Raw genomic sequence first — 19,860 nt, 5'->3', positions numbered from 1 at the left:
TACTATGATACTATTCTAACTCATTGTACCCGAAATTACTTACAAAAGGCCCCCAAAGCTCTTAAAAACATGCAACTGTGTACTTCTACTTCTGAGGAAAACATTGTACCACTACATTAACCTGACAGATAAATGTTGCTGGTTATGATACAAATACAAATTTTACTCACAAAATTAGCAATTAAATATGATGCACTATTATTCATTAAACCATCCAGCATTATCTAAAATAGTTAGAATTGAAAGCTCCACCTTGATCACGTTAAGTAAATTCAAGTACATTGTGCTGATAAAACCTTTCTTTCACACTTTAACTTTTAAGTACTTTTACTGTACAGTATTAATAGTTTTACTATTAATAGTTAACAGTTTTACTTCAGAAAAAAGGTTTTGAGTACTTCTTCTACCACTGCCAATTACCAACATTCCCATTTAGAGAAAGGATAAAAAGCAAACAACACATTATTATTATCATTATTATTATTATTGCTGCCTACTGTGATGTAATATATATCACACTATGGCTCTATGTTTTGTCTTATTATGTACACCTCTGCTTAATTTTGAATTTTAATTATAACTGTAATGATGATGGTAATGCCAATTGTTAGCTGCTTTTTTACTTAATTATTTCACCTTCTTCCTCTTTGTAAATGTATTTAAGTATTAATCTTGTTACTTTTTATATCTATTACAAATATTATTTTTTCACTGCTATAACTATTACTAAAATAGTTATTATTATTTGTTCATGGGATGTTCATGTCCATATTATATTAGTGTAATTATTATGTATGAATACACCTTATACATGAACATATCTTTCAAATATTTTGTTATTTTTGTTATTATTTTCTGTCACTTTAGATCGATTGATCTGGAATAACATAAAACTGCATTATTGGTAAATCATTTTTAGTAAATTTCCCTCCAATGAATCAATAAAGTTTTGTCCTTTCGTTTCACTGCCCAGCTGGAAATCCTGCTTATCTTCCAAACACGAAGCATGAAAAGGAGCGCACCCTTATGTAGACCCCGCCCTCGTCGTGCTGATGGGCCGGGCCTGCCTCTGGATAGGAAGAAGATGGGGGATGAAATGAGGTCAGGGGAGCTCTCCATACACGGATGTTAATGTTGTACATCGCCATGCATTAGCTGTGGCTTTCACACATGGGTAAAGAAAAGGGACGAATAACATTTTATGCTCAGAGAGTCACAAGTTGCGGTAATTGTAGGGTTGTAGGCATCCAGTGAGAAGCTGAACCACGTCCAAGAAACGAAGCACACACCAACACTTGGTACAACGCACAGAAATCATTTATTACATAACAAGCTTTACTGGGTTGACACACAGCCAGTGAGCTTCTGTTGCAGAAAAGACCATCATTACAAGCATTTCAGCAGCACAGACGCATACAGACAGATCACACACAACAAAATCACACAGTTTAATACATTTGTGACAACAAACAAGTCAGAAAATACTACTTAAATGGAGATTTTTATTACCAGAGCACAGCTGTTTGTAAGTGCATAAATGGACTTTTAAAGCCTAGACAGCACAAAAAAAAAAACATCTTCAACATCTTACTAAATGTTTAATAATTTCCTGATTCTTACAATATCACTAAATATGATTGTCCCCTCAATGCACCACCAGGAGGCGGTATAGTGGTCCAAAAATGATTAAAAGTCCATGAGGAGCCACCTGGTTGTGAGCTGGCAGACTGAGAAGAATCTAGACATTTATTACACGTTTAATTTAATTCAAATAATAAATAGAAGGGGAAGTGCACAGGACCAGATAAGGATCACTTTTTTTTTTTTTTTTACTTTACGAGTTTTAAAATAGATTCAAATAAGTCAGGGTGGAAATAGGTGGAGCACCTCAAGAATATCTTTTTCTTGGAGAAATCCTCTTTACTGGAAACACCACACAAAGACAAAATATATATATATTATTTTAACATTTAAGGTGCAAGAACAAAATACATAATGTTGAACGCCGATCAAGGTGTTTTACCTTCTGTAAAAGCTTTTATGAGAAGAAGCTGTAGAGATAGGAGAACCCAACGATCCCAATGATGGCACAGCACAATGTAATCATCATCTTTTTCTGTGGATTTAATCAAGAGTAAAACAGAATGAGAGCAGTCTGAACACAATGCAGCCAAACACAAGATAATTGTTTACATTTATGGACACCGGTTTGAGGAAATGGTTGAGCAAAAGGAGAACCAAGGCTCGGAGAGGTTTGTGTGTGTGTGTGTGTGTGTGTGTGTGTGTGTGTGTGTGTGTGTGTGTGTGTGTGTCAAGAGGAAGAAAAGGTGAAAACATATAACTTACCTCCTCTTTGACAGTCTTGTAAACACAGTGGTTAAAATGCTGTATCAACAGTCTTCGTTAGTGCAAAGATCATCTGCTGACAACAGCTTTCATCCCATTAAAAAAAAAAAAAAAAACTAACAAAGGTCAGCAGGTCAAACATGCTAAAAAAAAAAAAAAAAACATTGCAAGAAAACACTACAACCAGAAATTAAAAAACATAAAATCTTTAATTTCCATTAAAATCATTTGCACGTCAATTTAAAAACAGTCTACAACAGTTTTAGTTTCCTCCTCTGTCTCTCTCTCATTACAGCCTGTGCTGATGGCTAAAGTGGTGTGAAGGAAAAGAAATTGAAAAGTGGCATCAGACTTGAACAGTTGTGGACAGAAGCCAAAAGAGCAGACTGCTAAGTCAAGAGGCCTCTCACTTTCAAGTGCTCCCTCCACAATCAGAATTAAAAGGCACCGTTCAGGCTCCAGTCGAACAAAAACAAAGACTTCTTTCATTGATGGTGGCTCCATAAAGCACGGTGCATTTTTCAGTTAGGCCTTTGCTCTAGACACTACTCATATATATGATCAAAATCTAGATTATGAGGGTTCATGTAGGCTCTTCTCTTTATGATGACTAGTGGAAACAGTATCTCAGCTACTGTTCAAGGGTTATCGTCACCTGGTTTAATGACCTTATTAAAACCAGAGTGACTACCGGTACAGTGTGTTTCAGTGATTACACTGTCAGCTTGAGACATTCCCACTACCAAAAAACACCTACAGTAATGAAATGATGGTGACCACTCAGAATTAAGCTTATTGGGTGCATCTAACTAAAACTAATGCAGCTGCCCTGCAATAAATCCAACCGCCATGAAGGTTATAATGTTCGTTTTGTTCTAGAAAGGTGTTGATTCAACTTTGTAGTCATTTTGGAGGCTGTAGAAGTGTATTGTGCTACACTAAAAGGTGTTTGTAATTACTTGTCTAGCCTTATTGATATAAATGGGTTAAATGAAGTATTAGAAACACCTTTCACCATAAATTGAATGAAATTTGAACAAAAACTACACATTATACCGTTCATTAAGGTAGGATTATTAGCAGGGGCTGCATTAGTTTTAGCTACGTGTATCTAATAAACTGTAAACTGTGTTTATAGTAGAGAAAATATGGAACCTGAAATATGTACATAAGGAATTGCAGCCAGGTTAGAGCTACTGTAGGTCGGAGTGTGTACTGCATCCCATATGTGCGACTTTATTAGCAACATCTGATCAAAAAAATATAATAAATACAAAGTCTGTTCTGGCACCTGTGGAGAACACGTTCAGTCACTAGTGTTACTACCTGTGTCTCTTTATATCCTTTGGTATTGAAACATTGTTATTTTACAGTATATTAACAGTACATAACATAAGCATTATCATGGCTAACATTGTAAGAAGATTTTTTTGGATCCGTCTTCCTGTTGTTGCAGTGTATCGACAAAGTCTTCAAGAAAAGTATGCATGTTTATCTCCCTATCCTGTCTTTTTTTGTGGCTTGTTTGATTATTTTAGCTCCACCTGTTCATGAAATGTGTTTCCATAAGCAGCATCTTTCACATTTAAAAATCACTCTCTACACAAAAGAATCATAGCTGAACACGCAGCTCCTCTTTTCAGCTAAAGAACCGAGCCATAATCATGCTTAGATATTGACAACACACAAAATAACAGCTCTATTATTTACATGATCATCTGAGCTTAATCCAAGGAAGAAGACATAATCTAAATGTCAAAGTGCTGGAGCTCCCCAAAAACCGACAAAATCCCAGTACAGTGAACATAGCTAGCTTTTCACAAAATGTGTCAAGGCTCATAAAGGCAAGAAGTAAAGATAAGGGAGGTGATGTGCTTATAGTGAGGGTTGGGTGTTAAAACAAATTTCAGATGACAAACACAAGTTGTTTCTTTGGCACTGAATGTTTAACAATTAAATGTTGAGTGACATTTATGATATTTTTTCAATTCCCTTTTCCCTTCCTCAAGAGATACAATAGGTATTGTACCTCACATCAGCCTCAGTCTCATTTCCTCATTTGCAGCAGAGCATCCTCAAACTGTCCAAAGCCGCCTGATGGAGTCAAACAGCTCCAGGCAGACCAGGAAGGATGGTTTGGATTGGTATACACGGGTCAGAAATGATTTTATAAAGAGTCCCCTGGAGCCTCTTTTTTCACACCGTTTATCTACTAGCTTAACGATGAGATGTACATCTGTGGGTGAGATGTTATTACATCCATACGGAGTGATCAATATCAGTCTTTTCTTTGGTTTGCAGGTAGATGGAGGGAGGGACGGAGTACAGATGAATAAACATAATGCTCGTAAGACTGAGGTCCTGCTATAGTGTCTGGGTGAGGATGATGGTGAGGATGATGAGAACAGCCACAGCACAGACTGCACCAATAATGATCATCTTCTACAGAGAGGGAGATAGAGAGAGACAAAGGGAGAGCAGTGTTAATGACAGGGGAGGTGAGCATTGAAATGAGCCCACAGACCAAACACCACCTCCAACTGTGAAACTAGCGCACCACTAGCACTGCTTTGTTTGCTCAGCAGTTAACCAGAGGCAAGTGCTGCAGGAGAGGAGAAAAAACACACACCCAGGAACTTCAAATACACACAAACACACCTCATATAAGCCCTCTGCGGGGAGAGAATACACACTCACACACACACACACACACACACACACACACACACACACACACACACACACACACACACACTCACACACACACACACACACACACAGTCTTAATAGAAGAGTGTGCAAACCCTTTTCCAAAAGCAAGCCTCATACTCACACCCATTGTGGCAGCACAGAGGTTATTTGCTCCGGAGTTACTCACCCTTAGCTCTCCTCTTACTCAAATAGCTCATCAGCTTTGCTTCAATCCAACTGACAAACCGATTATGAGAGCTAGCAGTGCCAGCAAGATCACCACAACCACCACTATTATCACCACTTTCTGTTGGGAACAACCAAACAGCGCCATCAGGACCATTCTCAGTGGGGAAACAACAATAAGTGTATCTTCTATGTCTGTTTTAATTTATGTTTATGTGCAATGATTATGGTATGTTCTACTGTGTGTTATAAACTATGTGTACTAGTTTTATATGAAGGGAACAGACATATCAAATAACAAGAATTCTCTTTGTAGCTTCGTAACCACATAAACTTAATCTTGCATCAATGTTGCTTCAGTCAGATAAACTAGTTTCCTCTTGGCACAACAGTGTTTACGATGGTGTTTACTTTATGTAAAAATGTCAATACAGGCTTTATTTTCACACACATGCTGTACTAGCCTGAAATAAATAAGCAATATCTTCAAACACAGCTAAAACCAAAGAATAATGCAGCAGACATATGCGAACTGTAAACAAAGACAAAGTTGAGGTTAAAACTGAACAGCACAGACAGAGAGAGAGAGAGAGAGAGGAAAGAGTAGAGTGTTGCAGCTGTGAGTGTGTGTGTGTTTGTGTAAGCAGGTGGAATGGGGTGGTCTATGTTCTGGTTCTTGGTGTTGGGGGGGGGGTCACAGTGGTTTTTCTAAGCACAGGGATCCACAGGTCACAGGGTGGAGGTTCAGGAACAGAGGAGGCAGAAGGCTCGAGGGTCACCACAGGTAAGGATCAAGTGAAGATCAGGGTCTTGATGCTGGAGGAGGTCTTCATGTTGTCAGGCAGGTTTCCCAAAAGCATCTTTGTGTTTAAGAGGAATTCCAGTTGTTGACACTTTTCATGTGCTAACTTGGTGTTCAGACCAGAAACTGCAAAAATACTATCAAATCCATTTAAATTTGAATGCCACTGATTCAGGGCATGGATATATTAGGAGAGCCGATACAGCGCTGCTACTCAGCCTTGCTGCCATTTTTTCCTAGTGGTATTTCCTGAGGTATTGCAGCAAAAAGAAAAAAAAAAAAGAAAAACTGCAGCCCAAAAAGCATTTTCCTCATAAACCATTATAAAAGAGACGTCTGTAAAACTGTTGACAGGACACCTCAAACTGAAAATAATGTCAATTATTACTCTTTGTGTTATGAATTTTTAATCCATGAAGGTTTTATATTTGTAAAACCTTCCTAGAGCCTTGAAAAGCAATTTAAAAATTCACGTTATCCTAAAGTAAAGTCTATGGGCTGAGCAGGAACTCACAGGGAAACACTACTGCGCACATTCAGTGGGATGTACAACGCAGAAGCTGTTTTCATTCAACTGAATAGGCGCCATCTTTCAGTCCAGTATCCACTTCATGTAATATATCCATAATTCAGGTTCATCGCAGCTCTACTGTAAACTATTTTCATGCTTTGGGGAAACCGAACTGCTATTCTTGACTGTAGTCACTCACACGTCGAGCCTCTTGCTGAAACTTGGCAGCTTTCTTAGTGTCTGCTACGGCCCGCTCCACAAAGCCCACCGATTGGTCCATGTTGCTCTCAATCCTGTCAATCATTCCGCCCTAATGTGGTGCGCAGTGTCAGAGGTGACGGAAAGCAACAAAAGTAAACATATAAAACAAGAGGGAGAGACAGAAAGACGAAGCACACAGAATGTAACAGCTGTGCATGATTGTCAGTGTGTGTATAGGGCAAGGGAGTGTGATCTGTAGGCACACTGTGTGGTTTCAATGTGTCAAACTGTGAAAAAAGTCTTATTGTATCTAGAAAATAAGCAGGAAAAAAAAAACAGGAAGAGGTCACATGCAAACTGATGTGGCAAGTGGCTAAAGTACATTACCTTGCGTGCTTTGGTCTGGTACCTTACAGCTTTTTTGGTCTGTTCCTTAGCAGCTATTATGTGGTCCACTGATTTGGATACATTCTGCTCTATGTTGTCTATTATGTCACCCTGAAAAACAAACAACAAATCAGTAAGATACAGTGCAACACAGAACAAGCAATACAAAGTCATATTTGACAGATTTCATTCGAAAACAAAATATATTCTGATACAGAAATCCTATCTGAAGGTCTTAATCTTCAATGACTCCAAAAGAAGCTTTTCTTTCATGTGCCCTTAACTTTAATGACAGTAGCATTTATATTAATGCTGAACATTAAATCATTTTAGAACAAATCTCTTCAAAAAAAATACTGAAAATAGCAAGAAAAGAGTTTCCTGGGAAATCACACAACACAAACAGCAGGAATGTGCCCTTACCTCAAACGAGGCTTTCCCTCAGAAAGCATGATGCAAGCAGCAAGAAATATGCGGTTATACTTGAGTGTGTGCACATACATACAGTGACTGACTGATCAACATGTGTTTGACTCTAGTGTGAAGTCTGCTGTGATGTCTACCCTGATGCTTTATTTACACATTGTACTCAATGCATTGATGTTGATCCAAAGATGGGTGATGAGATGGAGGTGGCAGAGGCAGAGGAGAGGAAGAGGAGATATGAAAAAAGCATGGAGCTGGAAAAAGAGGAAACACAAGACAGATGCAGATTGACAGTCAGAACACCACACAAGCAGCAAGTGAAGTAAACAGGAGAAAAGAGTTGAATACAGTCAGGGAAAGAGTTAAGGGGTAATGGAAAGTCAATTGATTAAGTGAATGAAAAGTTTTTAAAGTAGTTGAGGTTCCGTTAACTGATTGATGGATGAAATGATGAGCAGATGGATGTAGAGGAGCGTACCTGGCTCTCCACCAGCATGGCGATGTCTACAAACATATCGTGCAGCTCCTTGATGCTACTTTCCAGACGAACGATGTCTTTGTGTCGAGCTTCGATCTCACTCAGGGCTTGTTTGGAAATACCAGAGTCCACAATCTGCAGAAAGGAGAGGTTCACTGTTCAGTACAGACAGACATGTACACACAAACGTCTTACCACATCTGAGTCTTGGTGTCTAAATGACAATTTGTCATCTGTCACTTGGTCCTATCTAACATCTTGTCTTTTGATGCTTGTAGCTGAGATAAGTCATGGCCTGATTTAGTTTGCATCTTAGCAGAAAAGGCAGCTAGCTAACAAACAAATACAAACAGCAGAAACTGAAATTAAGTGCATCTCATTGCTATACAGAGAAACATAAAATCCCCCCATTGGAAAGTCACACTACTGCTTTAATAAGGAAATGACAGTTCCTTTTATAAAACCTGGCAACCAGTGTTGGCTCACTGACCAAGACTTGTTTTTATATAAGAGGGCGACTGTGCCAAGTAGCTTGCATGGTAGCTCGCTGCCATCAGTGAGTGAATGTGTGTGAGTGTGTGAATGAGAGGCAAATTGTAAAGTGCTTTGAATAAAAGTGATATATCTATGCAGTCTATTTATATATAATAACAATAGATCAGAGTTTAAAAAGTGTTGTTGGTTTAATATATTCAGAGTGTACCTTTAAATCAGTATTTAGATCCAGCATTATAATCGATAAAGCAAGACATACAACCTCATTGCAATATTTATCTAATCTGATAGGATGCATATATATTTTTATACTGTCATTGTTAAAAGTAGCTCTCTGCCAAACCTGTTTACAACCCAAGGACAATATTATATATTAGTACAAATTTCCTTAACTGTTAAAGCTTATGTCAAGGTTTGGTCATGTCAGGACAAGACTGAAAGGCATTGGAGAAAATAAGTCGTTATCAAATCTAAGAATGTCAACTTGAGTCGTGTGTCCTTGTGAAAGAAATTCTTCAGGAGCTATTCTGGTAACAACCACCCTTCTCAGAAAAGTGTTAACAGAGAAGTTTTCTCACCAGCTTAAATGCAATGTGCAAATGTGGTTGTCTGATCAACTGAGACACGCTGGTGCTCATTTACCTCATTTATCGTTCATGCAACTTTAAAACTTTTTAAGAATCTGCTCTGACTGTTGGATACTATGTCAGATTAAAGTTGGAAGACCCAAAAAGGCACAAGAAAGAAAACTGACTTTGAGCCCTACATACAAAAATCACCATTACAGCTAATCTTTAACCACATGATGTTTTGAGTTTTACTTGGTCTTGGTTTTCTCACTTTGAACACATGGTGATCAGTGTCAAGTCAAAGGGCGATGTTAGGGTGCTGCAGACACACACACACAAACACACACAGACTTACCCCCGCAGTGAACACAGCAGCGTTGCCGCTCTCCAACATCTCCTCCAGTTCGTCATCTGTCGTTGCTTTTCCAGCTGGAGAGGAAAGAAAAGGGTTCATGTGTAAGTTCATGAAAAAAAAAAAAAAAAACGCAAGATGATGACATGAGTTTGTGGACTTGTATGTGAGCATCACTCACTAATCTCTAGCTGTCTCTGAATCCGTCCTTTACTCCTCTCCCTGAAGTCCACCTGGGCTTCATTATACTTTGTCATTACCTCCACAAACTTCCTGGACAGCACTGCATGCTGGGAGACAACAGGAACATTTTCAATGAGCAGAGGAGCAATGTGCTCACTCGTTTATTTAACGAATAATGAATAATCGCACATTTATTTTTGGTATGTCCAAGAGCTTCAAATGGACATCATTTACCTGTGATTTACGTATCCGCATGTCAGCTGACACCCTCTCCTGCTCTTCTGACTCCAGATTCCTCTCGATGGCTGAGGAGCAAAATAAATCATGATTCAACTTAAACATCACTGTGTCATTCTATAGTTACATTTCATGTTATACATCCCCATTATTCTGAACGGCACGGTGTGTGTGTGTGTGTGTGTGTGTGTGTGTGTGTGGTAGGGGGAGGTACACTCACTCTTGAGTTTGTTTCTCGCATTGTTGGCCATCTTCTTTATGTCATTGGTGATTGCCTCCAAGTCATCTTGTGTTTCTGGAAAGGAAGAGACATGTGGCAATAAACAGTGAGAAGTTAAGTTGTTCACAAATTCACAAGTTAAGTAACATTTTGATGCAAAGGATTGATGTACCAACAACTATCACTTCTTTTTTGTGAAATTTTCAAACCAGTGAACCTGCATTCATTGGCATATTTATAATCTTGCTTTAAGGAAACTTGACGTAACATATTGATTCATTGTCTTGTGAAAACTGTCAGATTTACTTCAATTAATAGAACAAAAAATGCAAGTGAATATAGCTGATGAAAGAGAGACATTATTGAGGAGGAAAACATTCTTAATATTGAAATAGTTGAATACATTTATAGAAGAGAGAACAAACATTATACAGGAAGATAAAAAGACGACAAGAAAAGTTGAATGGTGGAAAGATATCTCACTCTGATCTGACGTGGGAGCAGACAGGATGACCGAGTAAAGCTTTTTGACTTCAGCCACATTCTCATCAATTTTATCGATACTGTTCCTGATGTCCTCAATCTGAAACATACGCACACAAATGTAAGCAAATGACAAAACTTAAGAACGATTTACGCCACCGTAAATACAAGCAAAACAGTAAAATGAGTACACCTCTCACCTGACAGAAGAACTCATCCATGAAGGCTGCGTTGTCCACAGCGATCTCCACGTCGTCATCATCTTGATCACACGTCTAACAGAATAAAAGTAAAGACTGTGTCAGACTCGTACTCGTGGTTCTCACGTTTCTCTTAAGCACAAAGTAAACACCTCTGTGTTCCTGTATAGCAGCTATTTATAATTTATCTTCTACTTCATTTTTCTCTTCTTAATTCCTGTTTATACATGTAATTTCATACAGCCATACGTTTCTATTATATCTTGTAATGTCTTTTAACTCTTTACGTAAAGCATGTTGAACTATCTTGTTGGTGCTATACAAATAAACTTAACTTGCCTTTAGAGAATAGATAACAATTCAACAGTTGTAGCGTACACCATTTACTGCTTTGTACCCAGAAAAATAAGCTGAATAAATACACTCAATGTTGTTAAAGAGACGTCCTGTTGAACAAACTAACCTGAGGCTAAAACATGACAGACAGTTTTGTGCTTGATGGTTTTTGTGTCTTTCGATGCTTCACTAAGTTGGCTAACAAAACCTCAGTTTCACTATTGATACCAAAAGAATACTTTTTTTATAACTTGAGGAATACAAACATGTTTCCCTACAAAAGCTATTTGGGGATTTTGTATAATTCAACAAAATTATCAAAAGCATCAGTGTTTAATTATGTCTCAACAGAAAGCATCTGTACAAGAACTTTGCTTATAGATATTATAAAATTATAGAACATATTATAGAAAAATGATCATTTAAACCACAAAATATCTGATAAAAGTATAAGTAAACAAAACTAAGGATCTGATCAGACAACCCATAAACATTTCCGTTTGTAAATCACAAGAGTATTGAGATTTCGTACGCACCTTGGTCTAAATCTCAAAAACAAAACCACCCTTGAAATGATCAACTTTGTTATGACTGTCTCACAAATCTGAGTTTTTCATCAGCTAACATTTTTGAATATCAGTGTGGAAATGCTGCTAAACCGCATTTAAATCATGAACAACCACTGATTGCCATGTTAATGACATTGCCTCCTGGTTAGCAGCTGAACATGATACACCAGCCACAAATATTTCTCTGACCCTGATCAGCCTACACCCCATAAATTTTATCAGAAACTCCTTCTCCGCTGAGGTCATAAATATGTCACGAGGGACAGTCAGTAAACACGAGGTAGAACAGTGGATTGGCCACACTGCTGGTGAATATTTACAGGCTGAAGGACAAGGGACAGGCTCCAGGAACTCAACCTGCTTTCAATTGATTATAAGAAACCACAGCTAAAGTACAGTGTAAACAGACATCATGACGTTGTGCTGTGACGGTGTTAGGTGGAGACAGTGTTTGAATTACATCGTGGCTTATAACAAAAACCACAGAAACTACAGCATATTGCTGAAAGGCCCATATAGCTGACACAGAGCTTTTAATTAAAGTTCAAAGGCAGTTAAAAGTTGTGTTTATTTCCTGGTCAGATCAGTGTTTTGGTGGTGATACATACAGGAGGAACACCTGTGTACTCTAATACAATCTAATACAACAGCTCTGCCATAAATTCTACATTTATGAAGCTGATATATTTTCAGTTTTTGTTGACATTGTCAGAAAGGTGATAATTCTACTTTATGTTTATTACTGAGGTTGTAGTGGGTGGTGCTGGTGGTGTACTGGAGTGCATTATATTGAAAAGTGTTCCTAATATGTTGTCCAGCCCCTACGGGGAGGGGGGGGGGGGGGACTTGTTAGAGGCATGGACAGCTTCAGGAGGGGAGGGAGTGAGAGAGACTTTATGAAGCTATCCACTTCTAATACCACATGTTACAAGGAGAAATAAATGTTGAACTCACTACATAGTGAGAAATTTGGGTCTGTTTTTAATTTTATTTATCACGTTGTGGAAAATTAGCTATGGGACGACATGTTTTCCAAATCCATTCTACTCGGAAAATCTTGTTTTTGCGGCTGACGTGTGATCAAACACTGACCAAACTGAGAATCGCTGATCTGAGGCCAAATCATCAATAATCGACACAGTAATTACCCATAGACATGCAAAATAATACAGGATGAATCACATTAAAAACACCTGCACGTGTCCAGATTAGGCATATTACACACTCTGTTGACAAAAGATAAAGTCAGCTGCACTGACCATGAAGCAGAGTTGCACACATGTATTTAAAATTACAGATGACAGGACATTGCAGTAAAAGAAATGCTAATGTTTATTTATTTGAGACCACTGCAAACTCAAAATTTTGTTGCCTTCAGGTGAGCTCCGGTCTCTTTAAGGGGAGTTAAGGCTTCCCTGTAATTTGAACACTGGTGAGAAGGGACATTAAACTCCCTTTGTTCCCTCCCTTTCAATTACTTGCAATTACTGCATTTTACAGACAAATGTGTTTACAGTAGGCGTCTGTGTCTCTGTTTTGCAATGAGTGACTGAGAGTCTGAAGTCTGCACACTTGACTTTTCCTGGAGAAAGTCAGGTGTCAAGGCAACAAACCTGTTGACTTCCCTGCACTCCGATATCAGCAGACTTCTCCAGGGTCTCTGTGAGTCACAGTACTCCTTTAACTCGGCCTTTATTTCTAAATGAGTATTTAAATATTACATTTCATTCAAGCTGCACTTCAATAGCTATTTAATAACTTTCAAATAGAGTTACTGTACACTGTTTCTTGGTTTCTAATTGGTATACACAAGGCACAACAATCTTTTGGACAAGGAACTTACTAGTTCTTTGTGTTCAACTGTTGAGTTGGTGGACAGTCTTTAACCTTCTACCCCTCATCTAAAATTTGAATTGCAAATGAGGCCTTGACTATTTGGTTCAGGCTGCTGTACTAACAACAGTTCCCCTGGACGCACACGCACACACACACTCTGCCACACTGCTTGCGTTTGGATTTCTCAGTAAATTATTCATTGAATACAGCACCCTCGCGCACACATTATGCTCACTCACACAGCATTTCTGCAGTTGTGAGATAAGAGCGAGCGTTCACTTCCTTCCAGTGTCTCTCATTCAGCAGAATAAGGGGAAAGGTACATGAGTAACAAATGGTTTAACAGTCAAAGGCCACACACAAGAATTTGATGCAAGAAAACAGTTTGATACTGACAGAAATAGTCAGAGGGAGTGACTTTATCTAAAACTTTTACAAGCTTGCTTGTTAAACTCACTTGCTCATCTTATGACTAAACTTGGAGACGCCTCTCTGTGACAGAAGACATGAGCAGAGACTTGAGCCAAACACACATTCGCTACATTTTGGATCAAAATGTTACTCAAAACACATGAACCTCTTTTTGTCTCTGGTCACTACATAGATATTGGGAGTTGCACAGTTTAACTATTTGTGATTGGTTGTAGTTTTTAGAAAGCAGTGAGTTATCAAATGTTTGTACTTTTAGAAATAGATTTGCTTTATCTATTTTCTGCAATATTGTCTAATGACTGTGGGAAAATACCGCCCATCCTCCCATCACCATTTCTGAATAACAAATATATAAATTGTGAACAAACTAAATTTAGCAACTGTGCAAAAACGTGTCTGACACAAAGATACAGTGACGCAGCAAATTAGATTTTGGACCAAAATCTACAAAAAGCTATAATCTTGTGCTTAGATACACGAATATTGTGTAATCATCAAAACAGTGAGTAACATTTGGACAACTGGACATCAAGATTAAAAAACGGCACGCACGGAATGATGGGAATGTTAGCTTGAATTCAGGCTTTTTTTCTTTTATTCAAAACACTTAATTATGCTTGTTCTGCATACAAAGCACCGCATGTCATGTTGCATAATCCCCCCTCAACAAGGCAATGACTAGACAGAGGTTGTACAGTGAAGCAGACGGTGATCCTCGGCCTCAACTGACTGGCTTTCTTCACACACAGTTTCATTCACATACACACACGCAATAAGCCTAAAGTGACCTCCACGTCTTTATTATCATTTACAAAACCACGTACACACAATCTGGCAAGCTCTACTCCGATCATGGGCCTTGATTCATGTCCAGCTCTCTTATCTTTCCCGTGACTTCGTCATCTTAAAGAAACTGGGAGGTGATAAACAGTCAGACTTTGTCTCTGAGGACCATAAAACAGCACCGGACATAACACGTTCAACTGAACACCAGCAGTCCTTGGAGGTTGAGACAAGAGGACAGCTGAGAAAGATGAGGGCAGAAAAAGACTAAACTGGGCTAAAACAGAGTCAAAATAATACTTAAAGTAGACTTTCCTTAAGCTGAAACAGTTAATCGATTGACAGAAAGTTAACTGGCAACTACTGTGGTGATTAATTAATCATTGGGATCATTTCCTGCTAAACATTCAATAGTTCCAGCTTGTCAATTGCGAAGATTTGCTACCTTTTAACTGTATTATGTGATAGTAAACTGAATATCTCTGACAAAACAAGCAAGTTCTGAGAGGCCTTTTTCTGACAAACGATTAATCAAGAATAACAATAATTGTTATTTACAGCCCTAGAATATTTAACAAATGAGCTACTAGCTATCACAGTGTCAGGATAGGGACATGTGATCAGATTTACGGCAGCATAGTGACAAAATCCAAATTACTCCAATGGCAGTTGTGTTAATAGAATAGCTAAAATCTGACAATTTAAAATCCTCATGTGACGTAGAAGAAGCCTCGTTAGAGCCGTTACAATTCTGTCCATTCATTGTGTTAATGTTGAGCCATGTGGTGAAGTAAAGTACTACAGGTGGCCCAACTGGCCTGCAGTATATTGTGGGGAAACACTGAACACAGAGGTGAAAAAGATATGGCTTTGACTGAAAGAAACTTTGACAATACTACGAGGGAAATGGAAGAGAAAGCAGAAAATAGAGAACTCCTGTTACATCAATGGCCTCATTCAGTCTGGCTCATAGTAATAGAAAATGGCAAGCATAATTATCCACTTCTGCTGTTGATATTTATGTCTAAAATGCTCCGAGCAAGCCAGTGTATTCAAATAGCACATATGACCACAGCACCAGGTGAAGCTACTGTTCTGGGTTTCCTGTTGCACCTCTTTCCCAAAATTCTCCAAGACTAAAAATATGTCTGGTGATCACATGAGCCCACATCCACATGAACATATGCCTGCTAACACACACACACACACACACACACACACACACACACACACACAGATGTACCAATATATAGGCTAGATTACCGCCAGCAAGTAAAACATTAGAGAGGAAACATGAGGAGGAAAATAAAGATGATGGGTTGAGTGTGGGTATGGAAGGAAGATAAAGAAAGAGGGAAGGAAAGACTGGAAAAAGCCGTTAGGATGGAGACACCCATTACAACAGACAGGTCTGACGGAATAATACTGATAACTTCCCGACAAACGAGAGGCCTACTTCACCTGGTATTTGTACTTCCTTTCCCTGAAAAGAAGCCAGCTGTGCGAGATACAGATGCCTGAGGGGGATACCGCAGTTCAGCTACTTTAAACACAGCAAATATTTGGCCAGTAGTTTGGGGTAGCTATGGCAACACATCCCGACTTGGGCTACGAGAAGATCAAGGCCTCACCCGCATGGACAGCAAATGTATTTACAGTCATTACATCAATGTTGAAAAGGGGAAAATATGAATCAAACTGAGGTTTATGTTGCTAATGATTACTCTGCTGCTGCTGTCCACCATATGTACAAGATAATCTGACTGTTTTGGCTAAATAGAAAAGTACAATATGGAGGATTTGGGTTTTTGGACCCAGGTTCAATCTACCCCAAATGTCTCTATATCCATATTTGTTTCTAGCAGTACTGACAAGTAGTGCTGCAACAGATTTTCATTATTGATTAGTCTGTTTTTGTTTGTTTTTTTTAATTTTCGTGATTGTTGATTAATCACTTAGTCTGTAAAATTTTCTGAAAATACTTGATTTGACTTGTTTTTGACTGGAAAACAATCCAAAAGCCAAACATATCAAACTCACAGTGACAGAGAAAGGCAGAAATCCTCACATTTGAGAGGCTAAAACCACAGAATATTTGACATTTTTGCTTGATAAATTATGTCAGCGATTGATCCATTACCGAAACTGTTCCAGCTTGATTTTCAGATGATCGACTGTTTCATAATTAATGGACACTGTTCATCAGCGACCATGAAAACAGAATGATTCATCTGTTGTCTGTACACTGGTCACTATTTGTATATACACAGGCCTACATCATATTATAGGAAGCAATAATAGATAGTCAGGGGAACAACTTAAATATACACCTTTTAAATGACTATTAAAATGACATCTTGGAATACAACTCAATTAATGACATTTATTACAACTCTGACACTTAATTGTCACACCATGTAAGATGGCTGCATATATAGAAATTGAAAACTATGTCTGAATGACACTTTTACTCAACATCTCAATTTCAAATCAACCGCCAGTGTTACTACATCTATATTGAGTTATGTCATCATATAGGACAAGTGTTTCAAATGATTAGTATATTATGCGTCAAGTATTTCGATTAAAGGCTTCAGAAAATGTTTTTTGCTTGTCTTTACCTCTCATTTCTACCAACAGAAAGGTTTTTCAGAGGACCATCAAAGTGTACAGTGAGATATTACAGAAAAAAAATACACTTTTTCATATTTCCTGGACACTACTTACCGCTTTAAGTTGCTCCAATCGGTCCTTCATCTTTCAGGCGGTTAATTTAAGACTTCTAAACCAAACAAATAACCACAATATTGCGCGAAATTGCTTTCAAAGCTAGTCCCAATCTCTGAATTCCTCAGCCAGCTGGCAAGCTAGCTGTCCGACAGAAACCCACCGCCAGTTAGAAAGAAAATTAAACTCCCCAAAAGTCTTGGCAGAGGTGTGTCAGAGAAAACGACTTTTTTCTGAAAAGAGGAGTCTTGCCGTCGTTTTTCCATACAATATGGCTGCTGGGTTTAAAGCCAGTGTTTTTTCTTTGCTAAATCTCCTCGCTCCGGGGATTAAAACAACAGTTGTGTGGAGCCGTTTAATCTGCCTCTCCGCTGGCCAGTAATCATTCTAAAACGCACTTTTCTGACTCACGCATGCGCACACGAACCCCAGTCCACAAGGATGAGGCCACGCCCTAAACCACCTGCACAGATGAAGCGTTCAGGTGTTGTAGGAATCCCAGGGACTTTCAGATGACAACTAACCAGTAGTGGAGAATAAATAAGTACATTTACTCAAGTGCTGCACTTATTTCCACTCCATTTCAGAGGTAGATATTGTACTTTCTACCCAACTCCATTTATTTGACAGCTTTAGTTACTTTTCAGATGAAGTTTTGACACAATGGATAATATAACAAGCTTTTAAAATACATTGTTAAAGATGAAACCAGTGGTTTCCAGTCGGGTCACATTTCAGATGTCTATGAGTTGTTAACAGCTCCACCAAAAAGTGATTTTTCCCTCTAAACTTCTCACATGGTTTCATTTCAATAAATATTCAAATGATCCAATATTTCACCAAAAATCAAATATTAGAGAAAAAGTCGAAAAACTGAAAACAGATATGTGTATCAGAACTTTGTTTTTTCCTCTTCTATCTCCCATTAATCATCTCACGACCCCTCATATTTACATGGTGACTCTTTGGAGGGGCCTGACCCCTAGATTGGGAACCACTGGACTAAACTAGCTAACTGTATATAAAGTAGTTCAAACTAGCTCCACCTCCAGCAGCTACAACAGTAACATGCTGCTTACACACTGATGCTTCAGTATTAATAATCTAATGATGTCATATTTAATAATATATCACTCAGAGGGACCAAACCACTACTTTTACTGCAATATTTTCACTACATTTAGCTGCTAATACTTATGTACTTTTTCCTAAGTAAAGGATCCACCACTGTAACTAACCATGTGGCTTTCATTGTTAAATGATGACTTTGGTATATTGTTTTCCCTTGATGTCTTTTTAACTGTCTTTATTTACAATAGACAAGAATCTTAAAAAAAAACACTACAAACATTGTGCAAGTCATGGCTGACCATGACTAAGCACATTGAAGTCAGTTCATTACAGATCAAATTAAACCAAATTAATCTAAAATATTCTGGATTTTGAAAATGTTTTACTGGAGCTTTTGATTGAATCACATGATCTTCCTCAGCAGATGGATTGTCATGGAATTGTAACATCCATATTGACAAGATAATCTCACATGGTCTCCTCAGTAACTCTTCTGGAGCTTTCGATTGTATCACACAATCCTCTTTAGCAGAAAGATTGAGGCAGTTTGATGATGAAGGCAGGGTTTTTGGAGCCAGTCCGTTTAGATTTGTGGATGTGAAATTTACCCAGAATGATCAGCAACTGAAATATCTGCACATTAGTGCCCATTGTTTCCCCCTGATGTCTTCCTTATGTTGAGCCCGCAAGTGATAAAATGTGTGATGTAAAAGAAGCTGGCCCCTCTGTTTTTTTGCAGAACGACAAAACAAGAGCAAATGATCACATAAAGCTCATTATCAAAGGGATAAATACAGTTTGAGCGTATGAAAGTGTGGACCTGAGGGAGAGTGTGCTTAAAATGGTATGACACTACAGACCAGTTAGCAATGTCAGTAAGACGTTAGAAATTCAAAATGAAACTGTGCCCTGATGTTTGAGTTAATTTTTTGCCCATTGTACTTTTTTTGACTGTTGTTTCCTTATTCGGCTCATTTAGTTTGTCTGTGGGCGAATGAATATACAGTATTTACTACACTTTAATGTATAGTCTAAAATATTCCACCTCTAGCTCCCAGTTCAAATGTACTATTATCTAAAAGCCAGAGTGTGCATTTTGGTTATTACGTTTACGCTTTAGTAGTGTAACCTGAATGCAGCACACACTGTAATGTAGGGAAAAGGAATATAACAGGATAGGTTGTACTTTTTAAACCAGTGTATTGAAAGCAGGCGCAAATTAGTAAATTTTAGTCTGTAATTTAAATAAATAACAATAACAACACCTGGATCTTATAGAATTAAACTCAGCCAATCAGAGGAGAGTAACCACCTGTTTTCATAAAGGTGGGAAAGCTGA

General features: G+C 38.2%; 1 protein-coding gene across 7 annotated transcripts; it reads right to left on the bottom strand.

Annotated features, from left to right (window-relative positions):
* Positions 1–1,763: 1,763 nt before the first annotated feature.
* On the bottom strand, positions 1,764–17,862 carry stx3b (syntaxin 3b). Of its 7 annotated transcripts, none has more exons than XM_067599392.1 (11): positions 17,451–17,862; positions 10,768–10,842; positions 10,568–10,667; positions 10,085–10,159; positions 9,862–9,932; positions 9,626–9,734; positions 9,448–9,521; positions 8,029–8,163; positions 7,125–7,235; positions 6,736–6,846; positions 1,764–2,116 (listed from the first exon to the last, which is right to left on the bottom strand). In XM_067599392.1, exons 1-11 carry the CDS (start codon positions 17,478–17,480, stop codon positions 2,039–2,041), a joined length of 969 nt encoding a protein of 322 aa, XP_067455493.1. In that variant the 5' UTR covers positions 17,481–17,862; the 3' UTR covers positions 1,764–2,038. The 7 variants fall into 7 exon arrangements, 6 of the variants coding, with proteins under 6 accessions (XP_067455493.1, XP_067455491.1, XP_067455490.1 ...); XM_067599390.1 differs by lacking the exon at positions 7,125–7,235 and having other exon boundaries at positions 1,764–1,923; positions 2,024–2,116; XM_067599387.1 differs by lacking the exons at positions 1,764–2,116; positions 6,736–6,846 and adding exons at positions 2,537–4,788; positions 5,225–5,344 and having other exon boundaries at positions 17,451–17,857.
* Positions 17,863–19,860: the final 1,998 nt, after the last annotated feature.

This window comes from Thunnus thynnus, chromosome 9 (genome assembly GCF_963924715.1).
Source record: "Thunnus thynnus chromosome 9, fThuThy2.1, whole genome shotgun sequence".
Classification (NCBI taxonomy): Eukaryota; Metazoa; Chordata; class Actinopteri; order Scombriformes; family Scombridae; genus Thunnus; species Thunnus thynnus.
This window is presented reverse-complemented; position numbering and strand designations above follow the sequence as displayed.